At 48.8% G+C, this 21,276-nt stretch overlaps 1 protein-coding gene across 3 annotated transcripts in view; it reads left to right on the top strand.

Moving 5' to 3' along the window:
- Positions 1-1,435: 1,435 nt before the first annotated feature.
- The window catches only part of INSR (insulin receptor), a 66,954-nt gene continuing 47,113 nt past the window's right edge, over positions 1,436-21,276 (top strand). Inside the window, exons 1-2 of one of the 3 annotated variants that reach the window (XM_014522363.2) lie at positions 1,436-1,472; positions 8,508-9,059. In XM_014522363.2, the coding sequence (XP_014377849.2) occupies positions 1,451-1,472; positions 8,508-9,059 (574 nt within the window). In that variant the 5' untranslated portion in view covers positions 1,436-1,450. Of the gene's footprint in view, positions 1,473-2,323; positions 2,482-8,507; positions 9,060-16,714; positions 16,899-21,276 lie in introns of those variants that run through there. The other 2 variants (XM_025210312.1, XM_025210311.1) reach the window with 2 other exon arrangements.

The following is a 21,276-nucleotide window of genomic DNA, read 5'->3' as shown; positions in this document are numbered from 1 at the left end:
CCGCCCGCCCGCCCGCCCGCGGCAGCACTGTGTGCCTCTCCCCATCGGTCCCATCTGTTTCGGGGGCATCGGGAGCTCTCCTAACGTGAGGGCCCGCATTTAAGGCTTTGGGATCGCTGACTCTACAGGTGGTTGCAGCACGAGCTGAAAACAGCCAACTTCTCAAATGCAAAGACCTCCTGAGCGTGTTGGAGGGCAAAAGCGCGCACGCCTGCACACACGCACACAGAGCAGTTGTGCAAATTAAAGCACAACGCTCTGGAGATCGAGCTCTTGCATGACGGCTGCCCCCGCCGGCTGCCTTGCCCTGACGTGCGCGTCTCCTGCACGACGTCCTGCGCGCGCGTCGCGGACGGCAGGGAGAGTCCGCGCTGCAGGGACGCGCACGGGTTGCTCCTGATCCCCGCGCTGGACTCGTGTCGCTGCGGTCTTGTGTTCGCAAAGCTTCTCACGAGAGTCTTACGTACGGTCTGGTTGTACGGTGAGTTTCAATCCGGAGGAAAGCTTCCTTCCCTGGAGGTTAAGGTGGGCTGTCGCCGTCGCTCTGATCCCAGCCTGCCTCGGCGCGCTCGGGGGACTCCTCGAAGCATCCCCGTAGCGCGGGCCGCTGCCCTTGGCGCGCTCTGCTTGCGGGCCGGACTGGGAGCGGCGGGATGAAAAGCCGTTGTGGCCAAGGACTACCTGCCGAGCACGGAGGCAGCTGGCGGGGAAGGGGCTGTCGGGCTTGTACGGCAGCCCCCTGCCCTGCCCTGCCCTGCCTCAAGCTCGGTGGGGTGGGGTGGCCTTCGGCGGACCAGCTCTTGAACGCCTTGCCTAGTACGTTGCGGGGATGCCCATTGCTCCGGCCTGCCCTTTGCTTTCACCGGGGATGAGCGTAACAGAGGCGTTCTTATTTCTCTGACAAGCCTAAAAACGGTAGCAGCTCCCAGGGCTCAGCTGAGCCTTTCGGGCTGGGCTGCGGAGTCTGTGCAACCAGCACAGAAGAAGCAGTCTCTTTGTCGGAGGAGGATTGGCCTTGGCTCAGCAGAGGTTTTTTTCCCCTTGCCCAGGAATAAAGACAGCAGCTGCCTGAGAGAGGTCATCTGAGGAGGCCAGGGGCATATAAACAGGCTCTCACCTTCATCATAGCCTGGTCTGAGCATGCTTCGCTGCCCAGGCCTCGCTAACGGGAGGAAAACCGTGCTTAAAACTAAACCTTGGTGTTTCATTCTTAGATTGTGTTTGTTAAAACAGTACGAAACGGGCCGGACCCCGGGTCTGAGCCCCTTCAGTTGAGGTCTTCCCTGGCCAGTGCCTGCCTCGTGTCCCATCTCCGCAGGGTGGAGACCGTCACTCGAGAGCCACGAGCACTTGTAAAAACCAGACTGAAACTCGTTCTTCGTTTATAGAAGCTCGGCCCCCTTCTTACGTACGATTCCTGGAAACCAGAAGTGCAGGGAGGTTGATCCGAATGACTGCTGTTATCCACACGTGTGAGCAGGTTTTAAATACTCCAGTCAGCAAAACAAATTGTCTTCATGTGCGGTGCTGGGTTATGCAGGACTCTGGATATGGGGCCAGAGCCTGTTGCGGCGAGTCGTTAGGGCTTGTTGTTCGCTATTAAGCCAAGTGTCAGTTGTAGTTCTCCCCAGTAGACAGTACCTTGAAAACTACAGTCTGACATCAGAGCTCGTGTCTCTCTTCAGTACCTTGAGGGTGTTACTGGCAGACTAGTTTGTGCAGGAGCCTCTGCCATGTGTTTGGAAGTGCTGCTGTGCCTTGCCCCCGATCGACCGTCTCTGGGTAGCTCCGTGGCCCAGGACACAGGCGTGTTCTTCACCCGGGCTCTGCCTCCTCGCTGCGGCAGGCTGCGCGCGGGCCTCTTCCCAGCCTCCTTGAGGTCCGCGCTCTGGCCGGCCTCGCTGCTTGACAGAAATAGTGGCGTCTAGCGACGTGGGAATTTTGTCACTAGCATCAGTGAGAGCAGCGTTAGGCCTTCTAGCTGCAGCACTTGGAGCACAGATTTGAGGGTTAAATAGCTGATTCTGTGTTTGTTTTGGAAACCGTATTAAACCCCCCAATAAAAACTCCATAATAGCTGGTTTTTGAACTGGTAGTCTCTCTGTGCTGGCAGCTCACTTGACTAGTCTTCATAGTGACTTGTTGCTGATTTCTGCCCTTGCCCCTCCCCACCCCAGGAAGTCTTGCTGAGGGGAGATGTGGAAAAACACTTGCTGCTTTGCTTAAAACTGAGTTGTGTTTATGGTAACTACAGAATTAGAGGGGTCATGTGAGTGGTTACAACACCAGTGGACTCCAACTGCTCAGGAGAATTGAACCGTGCAAGAAGAGACCGAGGTCTGCAGAAGGCAAACCCAGATTTTCTGAAATAGCAGCAATTCTGTAACTTTGATCCATGAAGAAGCTGAATGTACTTGGCTACGCTTGGCGCCTGTGATGCAGGTGATGGAGTGAGACCTGGAAGAAAGGAGGCATGTGCAGGTGGTCCTTGTCAGTCGGTGCATAATGGTTAACACTTCTGATCTTATGGGAGTATGAAATTCTACAAAAAGTTTTCAGTAGAACTTCGTAACAGATGCCAGCAATGATGGGTTGGGCCTTTATTTAAAAGATTCATGGTTTAAAAAATAAATTGCTGTTCTCCTTTTTGTTCCAGCTAGGTTGTTGCCCCATGCCGATCGCTGTAGCATTCAGGCGCCTTCCAGCCTTGCGTGTGCAATGTGACTGGCGTCTCGCAGCGTTTGTTCGCTCATCCTCTGCCTGGATAAGCTCGTGCAGTGTCTTGTTCTTGGGAGTGTTGTTTAATTGGGGCAGGGGGGTGGGGGTGCATGTATCTTTGGTTGTATGCCTGTTGCTGTAGGTCTGTTAGAGCAGTGGTGCTCAGACTCTAGCCCGTGGAGCTTCCCAGAAATTTGGCAGTGGGGGAGCAGTGGCAGCTTTGCTCCCAGAGCCACGGGTATTAATGATGCCACTGCTCCCCTGCCACCAAAGATCCAGACCCTGCGGCGTGCCAGGTTGAACCCGTGTGCCCACCCTGCAGTGGGTCCAGCCCCATGTGCAGGATCTGGCCCGCAGACTGTCCCCGTGTCACTTCTCTGGCCTGTGGGCTAGACTGCTTGAGCACCGCTGCGTTAGAGAGCCGTGGTCTCGGAGGCGCACCTGGCCCTTGGACAGGAGGCGGGGGCTGCGTGACGCCTAGTTCTGGAGTCCTCCGCCCCACGGTTTCAGGCCGTTTCCTGGGACTATTTGATGTCCTAGGGCCACAAGTGCTGTCTCTTCCACTGCACCAGAGCAGGCTCCTGGTTCCTCACAGTCTCCATCCCAGAGCTCGAGGTGCCCTTTTAGCTCTCCTGGATCCAGGCCATAGAGGGCCTTGAAGATAAGGACCCAGACCTTGGGCGTGATCCAGATCCGGGGTAGGGAGCGGGATAAGTCTGAAGATGCTGCGGTACTCTGTTGTTGGGGAGCCGCACTGAACTTTCTGTGCCAGTGGGAGTTGATGAGCGGCCAGCTTGCTGCTCTGGCTGATTCCTCCTCCAGGCCTCGGGCAGCACGTTACACCAGCGCTCGGTGAGAAGCAGCGGTGTGGCTGCAGCAAAGGTGCTGGCCCCTCGGCGTGGCCAGAATGCTAAAGATCAAAATAGCAAATACAGATGTTTCGGTTTTCAGCAGGAAAATGATACTGAAAACATCTCCTGTGTTACAGTGAACAGATTTATTACCAGGTATTCCCCTGTTTCCTCTGCCCGTGCCCTCAAAGGGTATTTAGGTACTTTCTAATTTAAAGCTCGGCAGCATTTGGCGGAGTAGTTGATTCAGAGGAGATACTAAATGTGGTAGCCTTTGTGAAACCTCAGAGGGAAAGCCCCGCTCACTCCATGCGTGCCTGCCCTGAAAGCACCCTTCCTCTTCTAACTTGTTTTGAGGACGGACTGAAACGGCCCGTGCAAGCTACGTCTGAGCCGTTCCCAATATTTTATTCCATGCTTGCGATGTGCAGAAAGATAACTTGCTGTCTGGCTCCTACCGTGGCCAAAGGTGTTGGTGAGGCAGAGAGGTTGCTTTTCATTGCTCACAGGGTTTCCTGTTCTACCTTGAAAAGCACATCACCTTTGATGTTGTGTGTGTGTGTTAACGTTCTCCCAGTAATGATTTATGAAGCCACTAGGATATAATGCCAAAAAATCCTATTGAGCAATAATATTGCTCAGAATCTTACAGTAGTGTTGCCAAGTTTAATTTTTATTTGTAATTAATCAGGTTTATGAACAATCATTAAGAGATTTTAATAAAATTCAGTAAAGTAGTTTAAAAAAACCCCACGCTCATGCCTGTTGAGCCAAGACAAGCTAGACCCTGAACGGTTGGGCCGTCAGGCTTTCGGGCCAGTGGGTGATTTAACTGCAACGTGTGCGTGGTGGTTGTATAAGGAGCACTGCTTGCGTGGGTCATGGCACCGGGCCGAGGGGCTGCTGCCTCCAGCGCTCGAGGAGCGTTTTGGGAAGTGAATCCTTTGCACAGTGTGTTCCTGCAGCCTTTCAGAAAACACTTCACTTCTCTTACGCTTTGAAATGCATCAAACAAATTTCTACCACGTGCATGCGGGGGTTTTTGTAACGTTCGGTGGATTAAAGCATGGGCCTTTGATGCCTAATTTTTCATGAACGTGGTTGTATCATGACAAGCTCTGGCAGCTTTGAGCATGTTGGGGTGTGTGCGAGATGGCAATGGATGCGGGTGGCTGAGTACCCAAGTGCCGTGGACCTCGCTCCTCGGGGGATAGTGCCCTCCGCGTCGAGTCTTTCACGAGCGGCAGCGCCGGTCTTGCTGGGTGGGCACCCGGTGCGTCGGGACCGGTGCCATCGGTCAGAATGAAATGGCTGGCATTCGCAGAGGGGAGCCCCGTCTCTGTTGTGCTCGCAGGAGCTGATGCACACGTTCCTGTGGTGGAAGTGTTTGCTTCGCCAGCTTTAAAATGCTGCCTTCCCTGCCAGGCCATAATGGCCCAGGAGACATTGGCTTCGTTGTGTGCGTCTGTCTGCGTGCACTTGGGTGGGGGGCTGGGCTCTGTTAGGAAAGCACAGAAGTGTCTCCATAGTTCGTGTGTGTTTGTTGCTTGGAGAATCCTCGAGAGAAACGGGAATGTTGTATAGCTCTCGTATGGAGGAAAAAGCAAATCCATAGCAAAGGTTACAAGGAAATGGGTTCGGTGGCTTTATTGTGCAAGACCCACATGGTGATGGCAGTGGTAACCTTTAATGTCCAATATTAATGTTAACGTTTTTTTAGGGTTTGACTAGTTTTGGAAGTGGATTGAAGTTTTCTAGGATAAGTTAAAGCAGATTGTGACAATGTAGTTCTCTTTGCATTCAGTGTTGTCCTTTGGACTCAAACATTGAAAAGTACTCTTGGATTGGTGGCTCGCTATATTTTTGGGCTTGTGAAAGGGGTAGAATATATAAATCCACTTGTGTCAGATTACTCCTGTTGCTCTCATTTAAACCAAAGGTAAAAATACACTAGTTGAGGAAATCTACTGGCCCACCCATGATTGCTTCTGGACTGAAAGCAAATCCTTCTTAGCAGCAGGACGCGCTGAATGTGTGCATTATGAGGGCCTTATTTCAATACGTGGTTTGCCAACCACAGGTAGATTATCTGTTCAAATGACTTGTTCTTGTTTATTTTTAAACAACAAATTACATTTTAAAAAACCATTAACTGCCTCCTCTTAATGAGCTGTGAATGAATGAATCTGGATCCTCCAGAACCAAGCGGGGCTCAGCCAGCCTGTCCTGGGGGCTCTGGTCCAGGGAAATGTTTAAGCGTGTGCTAAGGTGGCGTGCACGTAGAGATGCGTGTCCAGTGTGCTGCACCCCGGGGGAACGGAGCATTTCTGGATCCCCACACACAACACCTACACGTGTTCATCTCCGTTTTCTAACCTGAGCTAATAAAACAACGTCTTCCATAGGAAGCAATTTAAATCCTCAGTGTTTAAGCAAGGATGATATCACTGATAGAAATCAAAGATAAATATATCACATGCCTTAAGCTAAAATGAAGAAGCACAAAATACTGTCTAGACTGAACATGCCTCACTTGTCCAATTGCTGTTTGAAAAGTAGCCAATATTCAGTCTTGAATCTTCCCGTAGTAATACTCAGTAGCACCACTAACAGTTAATACTTTAATTTGTATAGTATGGTGCCAGAGGGGTGCCGAGTGTTTTAAAAGCAGGTAGCAAACAAGCCACAAAGACCTTGCAATCTAAACAGCTCCGCACACCTGAGCACAGCTTAGCAACACCTCTGTCTTTTGTGGTTAACTGATTTTGCAGAGCCGTAAACGTCAATGTTTATAATGCAGCTGCCCAGGTCTGCTCCAGCGGGAATGTAGCGCGTACAAATTCTCCTGAGCTTTAGAAAATAAGTTGATGGCTTTGGTTTCAACTAATTGGACCTCTTCCTGCTAAGTACATCTCAGAAGAGTTTGTTCTGGACTAGCTAGTCCTCTAAAGATCACAGGTTGCAGGTAGTGAGACACGGCATTAAACACTGAGGTGTTTGAATGTGAAGGAATTTCAAGAACAGGCTTTGACTTCACAATTTACAGAGCTTAATGGTCCTGTAATAGTGATTTTATTTTTGAAGGGACACGGTTGCGTCTGATACTCCCAAAATTGTACCCGTGACAAATACGGTGCTCTAGCTCGTGCATCTGATGCAGTCGGTGCAGTAGAGATGTTTGTGTGGGTGTTAATTAAATTAAATTAGGTTGCTGGCTCTGGACCCGGTAGGGGAGATAAGAGTTAATAATCGCCAACAGAATTAGACCTGGGAGATGAAGTCCTGGTTTAAAGGGCATGTGCAGGTAGGTGCCCTGGAAAAGTGCTAATTAGGGAAACAAGTAGAGATAGTGGTACCTGCCTGCACCAAATTAGACAGAGACATGTTATCAAGTGTATGGTTTATTTTAGTCCAGCATTATTGTTTGCCTCTGGGCAGATAAGGGGTTGGCTATGTCCCAGTGACAAATCCTGGGTTTTCTGAAGCACTTCAGAGAGCGCAGGGCCTGGCTCTGAACCCACCTAGCTGCTGCCAGGCAAGGTGCTGAGGAACGCTCCCAGCGGCTCAGGTCTTCACGGCAGAAAGATGCAGAGCAGTGTAAATACTGAAGTGAGAAATGGCTAGTAAAGGGCTTATCAGACCCATCCTCCTCTAAGTGATGTTTGTTAGTCGCATTTTGATCAGCTGTAGATTGCCCCTTGCAGGAAGAGCTGGAGGATTGATGTCTACAAGCAAACAAAAACCCAGGTTTGTTGGTGACTTTTCTATTTTAGTTTTTTCATGGTGGTTTCTAGTCAGCTCTCTCTTTTGATAGCAGAGGTTTACAGATGACCAGGAGCACTGTTGCCCTTCTCCTGCAGCAGGAGAAGAGCAGAGCACAATAAAGGGGATTTTAGTATCCTCCAAAAGTGATGGCCAGAAATATTGAAAGATTGGTGTGGACAGATGAGCGGCGTGGAGGAGATGGTTCTAGTGGGACCTGGAGGCCCTGCATTGCAGAGCGGCACGAGGCCTTTTGCGTGGGAGCTGGGCCCGCGGGCAGAGCGGTGCCTGTTGCTCTGCGGACTGGAGGGACCAAGCTGAGTGAGGAACTTCAGCCGTGGTTTCAGCTAGACTTTGCTGGACGCCTTTTTTGATCGCAGGCTCCAGTGGGGCTTTAGCTGTGTCACCCAAACCTGCGCAAGCTGAGGAAGGTGATTTTTGCTTCTCGAATTGGCACAAATTAACCGAGTTGCGTCTTTGGCTCCTTATTTTGCTAGAGCCTGAGTTCACATTGCTCCGTTTTCCTGTCGCTGCTGAGGGATCCAGAGAGCTGGCAATGCGAACGATGGCTCTGCAGAGTAAAGTGCTGAACGAGATACGGCAGGGAGAAGGTTCCCAACCTGGAATGTAATCGCGGGAGAAGCAGCAAATCTGAGCAGCGGGCTTCCTTCTCGGTTGCTGGAACGAACTTGGACTTCATCAGCGATGTTGAGGCTGCAGCGTGGGGTGCACTGCTGCATTTGCTTCCCTCTGTTTGTTCCTCCATCTGCTCTTCCCAACCAGGCCCCATTGCCCAATTACTCCCAGTAATCCCTTTGTATTAATTGCATAATCCAAAATGGGGTAGGTGTGTTGTTTTCTTGGCAACAGACTCTGCTGAATAGACTCTTTCCTCTCTTGTAAATGCCAAATGACTGTATAAGGACTCTTGCTTCAACCTGGAGGCTCCGTTCGCGGTGAACATAAATTGAAATCGCAGATGACGGAGCACATGATCCTGTCTTGCAAACCCCACCTATGTATGGGAGTGCTCCCTGCAGTGCGCTTCCCGCTGTTCGTCCCACGCTTTGAAGCGTCCCCCCTGCCGTTCGGAGCATGCAGTGCATTACAGGGTGTAGGAGCATGCCTGGTTCTTTAGAAAACAGAGATTAATTGTTTTTGTTCTTTGATTTCCAGTTTGCAAGAGCATGGACATCCGGAACAACCTGACCCGGCTGAATATGCTGGAGAACTGCACGGTGATTGAAGGCCACTTGCAAATATTACTGATGTTTAAAACCAAGCCTGAAGATTTCCGTGAGCTCAGCTTTCCCAAACTGACTATGATTACAGACTACTTACTGCTTTTTCGGGTTTATGGCCTAGAAAGTTTAAAGGGGCTTTTCCCCAACCTCACTGTGATTCGAGGAACTCATCTCTTCTTTAACTATGCTCTGGTCATATTCGAGATGGTTCACTTGAAAGAGATAGGCCTTTATAACCTGATGAACATTACTCGAGGTGCTGTGCGGATTGAGAAGAACAATGAACTGTGCTATTTGTCCACCATTGACTGGTCAAGGATCTTGGACTCCGTGGAAGACAACTACATCGTTGCTAACAAGGATGATAAAGAGGAGTGTGGAGATGTGTGTCCAGGAACGGTGAAAGGAAAGAGCAACTGCCCACCTACTGTAATAAACGGCATCTTCATCGAGCGGTGCTGGACCCACGATCGCTGTCAGAGAGGTAGGAACGCAGAGCGCGAGACGGCTTTGTGTGTGCCCTGGTGGCAGCTCTCACAGATCCCACCTTGCCAGTAAATCCATCCAGGTAGTGATAATACCGCCCTCTCCCCTTAAGTGCTGCCTTTATTTCAGATACAGACTTATGTTGTCCTGTAAGTACCAGGAGATGAAAGAAAGTAACAGAAATATTTATGAAACTTTTTAAATTTTTCAAATGTTTGTGTCATTTTGTAGTTTTCTATTTAAAGAACCACATCTAAGAATACTTTAAGCTGCTTTCTGTAGATTAAGTGCTAACCATTATCAGAAACTGGTTTCTGTAATATATATATATATATATTTATTATCTGGTGGTGGTGGTGGTGTTGTTCTCCAAACTGGGCGACTAACCGGTATCAGTGTCTCAACATCATTATCTGGTTTTCTTTATAAACAAAAGGTCTGACATTTTACATTTTGGAAATGGCTGGGGGGTGGGGGTGGACTCGTGCGTGTGCACGTGCACGTATGTAGTTCTAAGATGAAGAATGTGATGATTCAAATTCAAATTTCAACTCTTTATTTGATTGTTATGGCAGCTCACGTCTTTTTTTATGTTTGATTTTGATTGCTTGCAAAGTCATTCTCTTCAAGTTTACTAACACACACAGACTTCCTTGTAGATCTTGTGCATTCATTTTATAAGACTTGGTCAAAATATTTAGAGTGGCAACACTTGCAATTGATACGCGACTTGAAAACCACACTTGACAAACTGTTGATACGAAGCTCTCGGATGCTAAGCGTTCTAGGCGGGTTCCTCTGCAATCCCGTTTTCAGCAGCGCGCGATCTGTAGTCATGAGTGCCTTGTCGCACCTGCCAGCATCCCTTGAGGACTTTTTTTATTTGTATTTGTTTTTGGTCAGCCATAAGCAGTGAAAATGCGAACTCATGTGCAGGTAGGTTTCCTGCTAACCATGGCTGGGATCACATGATGGTTCTTTAGCCAAACCTGTTACTGGAACCCGTTTCTCTGTTCTTGTGCCAGCCACAAGCACACGGCGCTTTCTGTTACCTTTCTGTTTACCACGGCATGTCCGTGCACAGGATATTGAAGTGGTGGCAGCTGTCCTGCAGGTCTGAGGCTTCTCTTATGGTCTCAAGCAGCTATCCCAGCCCACTGAGCATCTCGACTCCTCTCTTTCTGGTCTAGATCGTTTCCAGCTCTCTCTTGGTTTCTCTGCGGACCTGAGCCTGGGATGAAATGCAGTCAATTGACTGTAACATTCTCAGTAGGATCCTTGTTCTAGGGCAGAAAGCTTGGTGAAGTTGTGTATTCAAAGCTTAATAAACCTATTGTAGGCTCTTTGTTTTGAGATTTGATGCTGGGGTGAGGATGCCTTAAGCATTTCGAAGATGCAGACTGGCTGGGAGAGCTTCCTCTGTTCATTGCTTTTGCTTTCTACCTGCAGAGATGTTGCTGGTTGTTGTACTACAGATCTTCTTTAAAATATCTTTGTGACGTATAGAAGTGTGTGTGTGGAGATACAGTATTTATGTGAAATCAGTTCTGCAGCCAAAGACAAAATGCATAAAGCAACTTGATGGTTTCCCTCCCAGCTTGCTTTCATTAGTGATCCCAAAGCCGAAACATCACGAATGCTGACATGGATGCCTTCTTTGTTTGTCCGCATTTGACCTGCAGTGAATATGCAGTCTGCTGGACGGGATTCTCCCTCGGATGCCACAGACCATATACATAGAGACATCAGATCCGAGAGGAGAACGAACAATTGTGAGGATTCAAGAGGAAAGTGAGAACTTGCCCATCTGCTCTTCTAGCTTGGCTGGATTAAGGAGATGGATAATTCTCAACTTCTGTCAAAATCCATTTCTGTTTCTCTCTGGAGGGACATCGAACTCCTTCCTCTTCCTTCAGTCTACAGGGGAGCGCTGGCAGTGGGACCTGCGCTCTCCTGAATATCTGCTTTTAGCTCTGGGTGCTGAGCACGCTAAGAAACTTTTTGGCCTTTCCTTTTGGAGAAGCTCTTGAACTTCACCTTTTAAGGCATCTCAGACTTAAAACTTACTGCTCTTCTTCCCTGTGCTCCAAAATAAAGCAGACAGGGTTGATGTAGATGCTAACAGGTAACGTGATGTGGCAGTCAGGGCCTTTAGAGGCATGTTGTTGCTAATTTGGAGATGCCTCACCCCCACCAGCATTTAATCCCTGCTCCATGTGATTGATGCATGGAGCAGGGATTAAATGCGTCTCTTCCCCATGCAATTTCCCTTACCAACTTTATAATATTTGAGCAAGCAAGCAGAGGTTTAACATTGTAGGGAGGGCTGCTAATACAGGGATCAGTCCTCTTCTCTTCTGTTCTGGAGCAGAGGCCAAAAAGCCCACTTATGAAATTGTGCCTTTCGGTTTGTCACGTTTTCAGGTTCCCGTCACTCACTTGCCAGGTTTCTCTCTTGCAATTTCACACGCTCCTCTGGGAACGTGAGCTTTTCTGATGTGGCGGGGAGCAGGGCACGGGGGTATAGCCTGGCTGCTTCGGCAATGTCTCTGGACCTCCGTCCATCCCTGCCCTGTTTCGTGACTAGGGTTTCTCTTTGGTTGAGTGGTTGGTTTCTTTAAATCAATTCTGATTCCTTCTCCGCAGCAAACTCTTCTTTATTTGAAGTATAAAGACACCAAGCTTATGCCCCAGACTTTGAATCATGCTTGTGCAGCTGTAACTCGAGTCAAGGGTGTTTAGTTAGAGGTAACGGGTTCGAGGTTTTCAGACTAAAGTGTCTGTCGGTGACTGGGTTTTGCTGAGGTCAGAATTAAGATTGTGCCTGTGTGAGATTTCGTAGGAATTATATTGGTGTCTGGGGGCAGTTGCACGTTGGAAGTAGCAGAGAATTTGCAGTGCTGAAGAATGGCATATACTTGGGTGTTAAGAGATGGTTCGGGATGTTTAACTAATGATTTCCTTGATTTTTAGTGACTTGTGTTGGTGAGAAAAAAGCAGTTCAATTAACGTACAATTATTCAGGGATGTATTTTTAAGGCCATTGTGCATCTTCAGGTTCATTTTGCTAAAGCATTTTTTAAGTCATAAATTCTTCTTTTTTTTTTTTAATCACCCTGATGATGCAGGTTGCAGTCTGTTCAGCTAGAATTGGTCTTTCCTGAAGAATTTAGTAGACAAAATAGCTGAAAAGCCAGTGTCTCTGACCTCAGATCTGGCAGGGTGGGTTTGTCAAACATCACTTTCATATTTTGCATTTTTTTTCCATGTGGCTTTCCCTCTTAACTGTAATAGAAATACCATGTGTGCGTCTCTCGCTTGAGGAAGACCGGCTCTGCCTTCTGATAGGATTCCCCCTTAGTCACTGCTCTCAAGTTCCTTTCTTCAGCCACCTCTCGGGATACACACGTGGGTTTAAGTGTCTTGGGGAGACTTTGCAGTCATTTGTTTGCAACTGGTGTCCCATGCTCACTTAGAGGAGGGGAGAAGAACAAGAGGGAATGACAGGGAGATGGGGGGGGGTGGAAATGTGAAATGAATAAAAATAAGCTAGAAGACAGTCTCCATATACTATCTGATAATCCCCATGTATTTATCTGGGGGGGATCCTGGGGTGCAGACCATTGTGACTCTGGGGCTCCACGGGACCCTCGAAGTCTGAACCAGCGACTTGGGCAGGCTAGTTGCCAGGTTTGCAGATATGCTCTTTCTTCTGAGCCCTCGTGCTGGTGAGGGGGCTGGTGGGCAGTGTGGCTGGACCGGGTGGCACTGTCACTCTCATCCGAATAAAATGAATATTTTCATCAGAGGTGCTGAGTAAGGTGATGCTCAACCGTTGATCCTAGTGCGATGGGCAGCTCGGGGTTGCAAGAAAGAGTCGTAACAGAAAAACTAGCTAGCCTAGTGGTGCTGTGTCTGCAGGAAGACCAGTCCTGGTCTTGCCCACTGACAAGAATGAAAAGAGTCTGCTGGGAAACATGGGGCCAGAGTTACAGAAATGGCAGCTTGCTTCTGCTTCCTATAGAAAGCTGTGCAGCAAAGCACCCACAAAAATATCCTGTGGCCCGAAGCTCTCGGCATCTGCCATCAGCTAGAAGTGACGGTCCTTGGAGGTGGTGTTGCCAGGGGAAATTGTGCTGCAATGCGTGTCTTCGAGGCAGGTCTGAGTAGCAGAGTTCAGAGGTGTGCGTGGGAAATGTTTTGTGTTGTTTACTTAGGTAGAAATATTACTTAGCAACAGCTTCCTGTGATTTTTATGTGCTGGGAATTTCTGTAACTGTAAGATTGCTTTTATCACCTTTGCATGGGAAAGGGGTCTTAAAGGGAGCACCAAGGTTGGATGACTTGCCAACCTCAAGGGCAAGGTATTTTTAAAGTTTGAAACACAAAGAAGTTTTTTCCAGTGGTGAACACACAAAGTGGAAGTGCTCTTTATGTCTGGAGATCTGATAAGAATTGGCCTTTTTTCCCAGCTTTAACAGATGCCAGATGGAAGTTGACACCCGATAATCTCAGTGGGGCGTCTGTTCCAAACCTTGCCAAATGGCAGCTTTATTGAGCACATGCAGTGCTCGTGGTTGAGGCTGTTGTGATGCTTCTAAAATGGTGAGGCCCTTTAAACTAATTCAGTTTAGCTTATTGAGAGCAGCTAGGAGATTGGGGGCATGGTGCAACTCCAGAATTCAGAGGCAAAATAGATTACGCGGTGAGGGATTGAAAACTGTAGGATGAATTATTCAAATTCCTGTTTAAACAGGTTACTCTCGGCCTACTTCAAACCCAGGGCTTTGCAAGCGGGCCTTGTTTTGGCTGCTTTCCTTATTTTAACTATCTGTCTCTCAAGGGCACCACGTAAGGCTATTGTGCTTGAGGCTGAAGGGACCTTGGTGCCCACCGTTCCCTCTTGCCAACAGCTGTGCGCAGCTCCTGAGTCCTCCCTGCCTCCCCAGACTCCAGCACTGCACCTTCCCTGGCTTTGCCTCTCTGCCTTGTCTGCTTCAGTCCCTTCTGAGCAGTTTTCTCTCTCGCTCGGTGACTGCAAGTTCCCTCTTCTCCAAGATCAGAGTTTTGACACCAGCCACCTTTGACCCAGGCCAGCTTTTTTGCTCTGTAACGAAATGCGAGCTTAGCCCAAACTAAAGGCTTATAAGTAAGGCTGGGTGGAGTTCTTGTCCGAACGGAAACACGGCATAGTGAGGTAAGAGTGGCCTTGGTTTCCTTCTGGCCCTGCCACGGAAGCTGCAATGGTCTCTGTCCTCATGGCGTCATGTTAGTCCTTCTGTTTCCTCTGTGGAAGAAGTCGCTACCTTCGCTGACTGGTGAAGGAAGGGTTACCACTGTGCATCTCTGTCCTAACTTCATATTTGCCAGCTCTTTGTACCCGACGTGTGGGTAGGATCGTCTGAGAACATGGCGTGTCCTCGCGGGCTCCGGGATGCTGTCTGGTGTCCGTCGAACCTCACGTGGGTCCGGGCAGTAGGTAGATTTTGATGCTTAGCTCCTTCTGCTTCACCTGTTTCTTCCTTGCCGCTGTGAAACGAAGCTCTGAGCCAGGGGGGGTGAGGTGCCAGAATCTATTTTCAGATTAGTTGTCTGTGATGCCGGAGGAGGAGGATTAGCTCTGATATCCATGTCAGTGACTCACCATGCAAGGTAGTCATTTATTGACATTTTCAATGCCAGCCATTAACTTTGTATCTGGCACTAGATTCTGTGTTGATGTGGTAGAAATACAGTTCATGGGAAGGAAAAATGGGTTTTCCGTGCGTTTGTTGAAAACTGAACAGTGCAGAGGATAGAAATGGGCCTGTACTTCCAGATTCTGGCTTTCTTCCCCATCCGTGGGAGATCCTGATGAACACGGAATAAAATGGGAATGTAATGAATGACCTCCTTTCACCGAAACCGGAACTCGAAGAAATCCAGGATGTCCTCGGCTCCGTCCGCTCCTTGGGCAATAACTGTCTTTATCGTGTGCGCACCGCACCCCTAGATCTTTCAGGGGTGCTTGAAAGCCCGGGACCTGGCTCGCAGTGCTTTTTCTTTAAAGCTTGCTCTATGTCTCTGTACTTTCCTCAGTCTCTTCTACTCTGCCTCGTGCTGGGTACAGGTTTGTTTTTTTAAAATTATCCTGGCAGTTCCTTTCAACTGCAAAGCAGCTCAAGCTCTGAACTGTTTTGAATGGACACTTCTTTAAGGCTACTAGCCCAGCCTTGTAAAATGCTCATAGGCTCCAGCCAGTGGAAACCGTACCCTCTGCTTGCATCGAACTGTAGACGTAGGCTGAGACCAGGCATTTTTTTCCTTAAATAATTTGGTCCCATGCGCAGACCTCGGTGAAGAGCAGCCAAGGAAGAAATACTGTAATGGATTTTCTCCAGAGCGCTTAATTCTGTAATTACCAACCGTCTCGGAGGCAAAGCGGAGCAGCTGATTGACATGGCAAAACAAGAATGCACAGCAGTGTGAGAGGAGGTAAGGAAGAATACTGTATTCGGTTGCTAACCTGAGTATTGGAGAGGAGAGGAAATCTACTCAGGAAAGTCAAAATTTGGCAAAGACTTCAGTATTAATTGTGGATTCTTAGCACGTGGGCAGGATTTGGGGGCACATCAGCAGGGTGTTGGTTTCTGTCTCCTCTTATAATATGTATGACCAGTATCTTAGTGCTCCAGCTCTTCCGCTTCTTGGTCCAAGCGCATGGCACATTTTGAGTTTGGACGCTTTGCCTTGCAACAAAATATGGACCAGTTTGTGTCGTGCTGGACCATCGAAAGGTGGAAGGCAGGAGACGGACAGCTAGTCCGAACGTGCAACCCTGTGAAGGTCACTGGGGGAGGCTTCAACCTCTGGGCATAGAAGTGTTTTCTTACTGACGGGTGTTTCAGGCTTGGTCCTGGCAAGGCCACACACTTCACCTTTTGTCCTTAACATTTTTATAATGAAGGTATAAAACCTCTCTCTCTCCCTCCTTAAATGTGCCTCTTGCATTTGAAGCAAAGGGGATGAAAATGAATATTAAATGCATCGTAGGAGATTATGGACAGTCTATAAGCTGTTTAAGTTTTATTGCCAAAGCTTTAAAAAATGCATTTTCTTTCTTCTGTTCTCCTGTCAAAAAGACTTGAGGCTTTAATTCTGGTTTTTGAAGTGGCATTTAACAGAAGTTGGTCATTAAGATTATTGTTTTGGAAACTGATAACTTTAAAAGGATTAGTGTAATCTAAAATAAAAATGTAGGGGTGTGCTGTTAAGCCAACTGAAGCGAGTCACTTGGCAGAGCCTTGGGAAGCATCATCTTCCAGCAGCGATAGCTTGACAAGTATTGCCTCTGCACAGAAACTCTGCGTTGAGACGGTGGTGCAAGCGTGATCAATGCAGAGCTCGTTCCCAGCCTCAGGCTTGAGGACTCGGGGACCTTTCAACTCATTATGAGATTCAGGAAGGAGTTGTCTGTGTCCTGGAGGAAGCAACACTGAGACCTTCTTGGTTTGTAACAATAGGTGGTTGAAAGCTCAGCGATCGTGCTGCCCAATTGTATCCTCTCATTGTGTGCGATTTCCTATTGGAGGGATGTGAATTAACTTGCTGGGATTTTATTCTTCTTTATTAGGATCCTTGCAGCTCCTTGGCTAAAAGGAGCGCTGGGTGGCAGGAGGCTGGAAAGCTATGGCTGAAATCTCTGCCAAGCCAGACGTGTTCAGAGTCGGAGTTACCGGTTTGGACCAGGCTTCATGCTTGGCAGCGTGTGACCGTGTGGAGCGAGGGCTGTCTGGTCCACTTGTTGAAGTGCTTCCTGGGCCGACTGGGTGTATTCCTCGTCTTCTCTTGGCTTCAGGTGAGGACAGCAGGGCAGTCGTGGCTGCTGACCTAAGGTTGAGGCCTGAAGCTTGTGCTCTCTGTCTTCTTTCTCTTCTGTATGAAGAGGATGATTACTGTGACGGTACATACTTTTTAAATCTTGGCTGGATATTTTTAACTTCTTGGAGTCCCTGCATGAAAAGCCAGTGACAAGTTTGGCCAGCTTCAGCTGAGGCTAAAACCTTTCCTACCATGGTGTTTCTTCAGGTTTTTTGAGGATTGTAGCCTGACAGGAGTAGTAGAGATGGACAGAGATGGCACAAGATGCACCCAGGAGTGGCTAGCAGGGTATTGGTGTGAATTCCTTAACTTTGGGATGCCAGAGGAAAGGATTTTTATATATACAGGTGGTCCAATAAAGGTACTGCCCACAAAAATCCTTGCCTCTCACTCTTTGTGGATTGTCCCCAGCATATAGCTGGAACAGACTTTCCTGGCTGTTGCTGTACAGCCTGGGTTGTGAGCCAGGCATGCTGCAAAGGCTGCGTTTCGTCCTTGGGCATTTTGGGAGGCTGTGTGTACTGAGACAGAGGAGGATCTTCATGTGTTGGCATATGATATGCCTGAGTAAAGGATGGGGCTCTGAGAGTCGGAATCAAGGTTTTGTACTGAACACTGTTCCTCTGCCCTCATGTTCTTAGTGCGTGGCTTTAGCACTTGTGATATGCTCAGTGCCCTGGACACGTGCCGGAGAGAAATAATAATCCAGCTAAAGAATTCATTAAGTGCGACTTTAATCTTGTATAACAGAGTTTAGAGTTGCTCTTTTTCAAATATGTTAAGACCTGCTGTTAAGTGTCATGTTTGAATTCAACTTCAGCCCTTCAAAGAGCTCTGCGAGCATGCCCTGCTTTGTCCCAGCCCTTCCTTGGAGGAGCGGTGGGCGCTTCGCATCAGAAAGTAAGAAGTGACCCGGTATTACGTGCTTGTCCCCTGAGCTGCTGCAGCTCGCATCTGCGGCACGGTAACACTTTTTGGTGGGAAGGAGGAGCTGTTTATACAAGGTCACGTATCGTTTGCTTTTCCACGTTTTGGAGACGTGCGATCTGGGTGCCGGTCACTTGGAATTCCTGCAGGATTGCTGCCGTGGGTATGCGGCCACGCTGGAATTTCAGGGCCCTGACGTGATGAGCCCTGCCTGTCGGACCCGGCTCGAGTTACAGGGCAAGGCTGCCGGTTGCGGCAGAGCCATGGGCCAGGTCTGCCACAGACCGGGCGAAATGTCTGCAACCTGGGGCCGTGAGGCCTGTGAACCCTTGCTGGGTCATTTTAGTCTGATCTCTGAAGGAGAAGTGCCCTTCTTCCTTCGTCCTGCTTGTCTCATAGTTCCCCAAGCTTCTTCGTCAGGATAGCTGCTGTTCAGCAGATGTTGTTTCTCTCGAGGCTGCAATACGTAGCATTGAGGCTGCGCAGGCAGCAGCACCCGTGTGAGCTACGTGTTTCGAGAGCCGCGTGGTAGTGCCTCCCTCCTGCCTGGCGCAGCTGGCACGCTGCAGAGGCTGTGTGCGGATCCGTCTCGGGGAGAGCGAGGGCCAGGTGGCCCCTGCTCTTTTCTCTGCCAGGAGGAGAGACGCTTCCCAAGATTAAAAGTGACATTCAGATGCGACAAAGAAGCACGGTGAGTAGGGTGTCAGAAAATGGTGCACTTTGTGCTGGCCAGCTTCCCTCAGTGATGGGAAGAGTTGGGTCAGCTTCACACCGTATTATGGGGAGGAGGAAGTATTTTGTGGCAGAAGCAGTGCTGCTGAGCTGAGCTCATCGACTTTCCTTATCGCAGTGCGAGATCTGTTAGCTTTTGGCCTGGCCTGTGCTTGTTACTCCACGAAGAACCAAGTTTTACCAAGTGACTTTGCAGCAGAAAGTGAAGGTCCAGTGGCTGTAAAGAATGAATGGTGCCTGCAGCTTGAATTTACAGGTAGCTCTTCAGTATGAGGCAAAAAGTATATCTTCAGGTGCTGTTCCTTCCTTTCCCCTGCCTGTGTTGTGGTATTGTCCCTTTCTTCCTACTCTTCTGAATATCGGCAATTTCTTCACCGAGTTCAAGGGAAAGTACCTGGAACTTAGGCAGTCTGAGACCTAATGTGCTACCAGATAGATAAATGAATTGGAAACTGTAAAGTGAAGCAGGAAGCTTTATTAGTGTATCTGACTTTTTTTCTTTTTGTAAAGAAGTAAGAATATTGCAAACCTGCAGCTCATTAGCCACCAGCGGAGGTAGAGGCATCTCGCCGTTACCAGCTCAGTTGCGTTAGGAGGCATTCGCGTTACTTCATTGCACAGTGAGATTTTTTTTTTTTTAAATACTTAATTGCCCTTAGAAACCTCAATTACAGCTTGAGCGGCATAGAAATGGTGCTTGACTCTCTCAAAACAGAACAGATGTGCTACGGGTAGCGCAGAAATCAGTGACAGTCCTGGCAAGAGGGGCTCGATTTCCCTTTGCCTTTTCCTAAATGCCGTGTCTCTCCACCCAGGCTGACTGCACTGTAAGTGTGTACACAGCTTCAGCGCAGCGCTCCCTTGCAAGTACCCCTCAGAAGCTCCCAAAAAAAGCCAGAGAGGAAGTAGAGCTCCTCGCTGCAGTGTCTGGCGGCCTGGAAGTCTCACTCGGCTCCAGGCCATTGGGCCTTGTTAGTTAACCCACAGGTGAAACGGGCTTTAAAGAGCGATCCCCTGTGTTCCTGTCCTGCAGACTGACGGATGGCAGACCTGCGGGGTATGTGCAAAGTGTGCAGCTCTGCCGGGGCCCTGACGGTGGGTGTGCAACGGCAGTCTCACCAGCCGACTCTGGGGAAAAGGGCTTCTGCCCATGTACCGTGCCGAATTCCCGGAGAGAAGGGAAATATGTCGAGTGTAGATGACTTTCTCTTCCACATTACATTAATCTTATCTCCCCAGCTGTTTACATGACTTGTGTAACATTCGGCTCCTTCATTGAGGCTTAAGTAACAGGTCACTGGCTTCACACACAATTAGGAAAACTCTCTTTAAAAGCTGACATCTGTAGCAAATGTGACATTTGCTCTGCAGAGCATAAGATGTCAGGCTTTCGGCCTGCTCACTGCGGTGATTCTCGCCCTTTTTAGGCACCCGTTGTTAGACTCGCAACCACGCTCGGAAAGTGCCAGCTCTTCATTTTCACTTGTTTTTTGGAGCCCAGAAAAACAACAGAGCAAGTCTTATGTTTCGGAGATCTCGGGACATCCACGACACGGCAGAACCTTTTGGACCTTGTGCATTACTGCTTAACATCTCTGGGTTTATCTTGTGAATCCTGTTTGCATGTCTAACAGTGCTCGCTAGCATTGTGTGACACCTCGCAGCACCCGTGAAAAGATCTCAAGACACCCTAGGGTGCTGCGGCACCTGGTTGAGAGTCACTGGCCTCGTGCTTGTGTGTGGGCAGGACAGTACCCTGAGTGAGCCCTCAGGAGAGAATAGGTATGCTAGCAAAAGCGGGAGTTAATTCCCCACGGCGTGCTGCTAAGCGGAGGTGATCAGTCGGAGACGAGCGTGTCACTTTTTGGCAGGCTCTGATCTCTCTGATAACGAGGAACTCCAGGTTTCAGTTTGGAACAAACTTTAGGCTTAGTCAGCAGTGAGGATTACAGCGGGCGTCCAGTGAGCTAGCGCGAAGAATGATTTCAATGTGAAGGGGAGGTACAGCTCTCAGTCTGTCCCCCCTTTGTTAATCAAGAGGATTAAGCAGGACTGCAGTTACTGCTACGGAGCGTTTTGTCTTGTGTGGAGGCAGCGTAGCGTAGTGGGTAGAGAGCAGGATTGTCTTGGCAGCAGTGGTGTGGGCACGGGTGCGACTCGCAGTGGAGCTTGATGGGGAATTTTTTTGAGCGACAGAACGTGTCTGCAGAGCTCGCGTGTCCCCGGGGCCTGTGCACCACCTGGGGAGGAAGTTCGCATTGCTGGCCTGCAATGAGGCTTCTTTACTGGACGCAGGCATTGCCTCTAAGAATTGCAGATCCTGTTTGTTCTTCGGCAGCGGCTGGCTCTATGAGGGCACTGCAACCCCCTGAAACTAGGAAGATTAATATTACTGTTAAAATCATGGCTCTGAGCATCATTTGCCAATAATTGCTGTGCAAATAACGTAGCAGAGTATCTGGGCACACCGTGGCATCCCATGCAGCTTCAGAAGGTTTTTGCTTCCCCAGTGTTGCAGAGGCCCCTACCCAGCAGGTTGCTAAGATGGGACCAGGTTGGGTTGTGTCTGGAGTGTCGTGGCCGTCTCCTGAATGAGCAAGAAAAACTGAGAGACAATGTAAAAATCAATAGTTTAAAAAGCATAATTTTTCCATGGGCTGAAGCTGAGGCTAGAGAAACTCGGATAAAAATGAAAT

Source organism: Alligator sinensis, unplaced genomic scaffold, assembly GCF_000455745.1.
Source record: "Alligator sinensis unplaced genomic scaffold, ASM45574v1 scaffold1354_1, whole genome shotgun sequence".
Classification (NCBI taxonomy): domain Eukaryota; kingdom Metazoa; phylum Chordata; order Crocodylia; family Alligatoridae; genus Alligator; species Alligator sinensis.
Note: the sequence above shows the minus strand (reverse complement) of the source record. Positions and strands in the feature narration are given on the sequence as shown.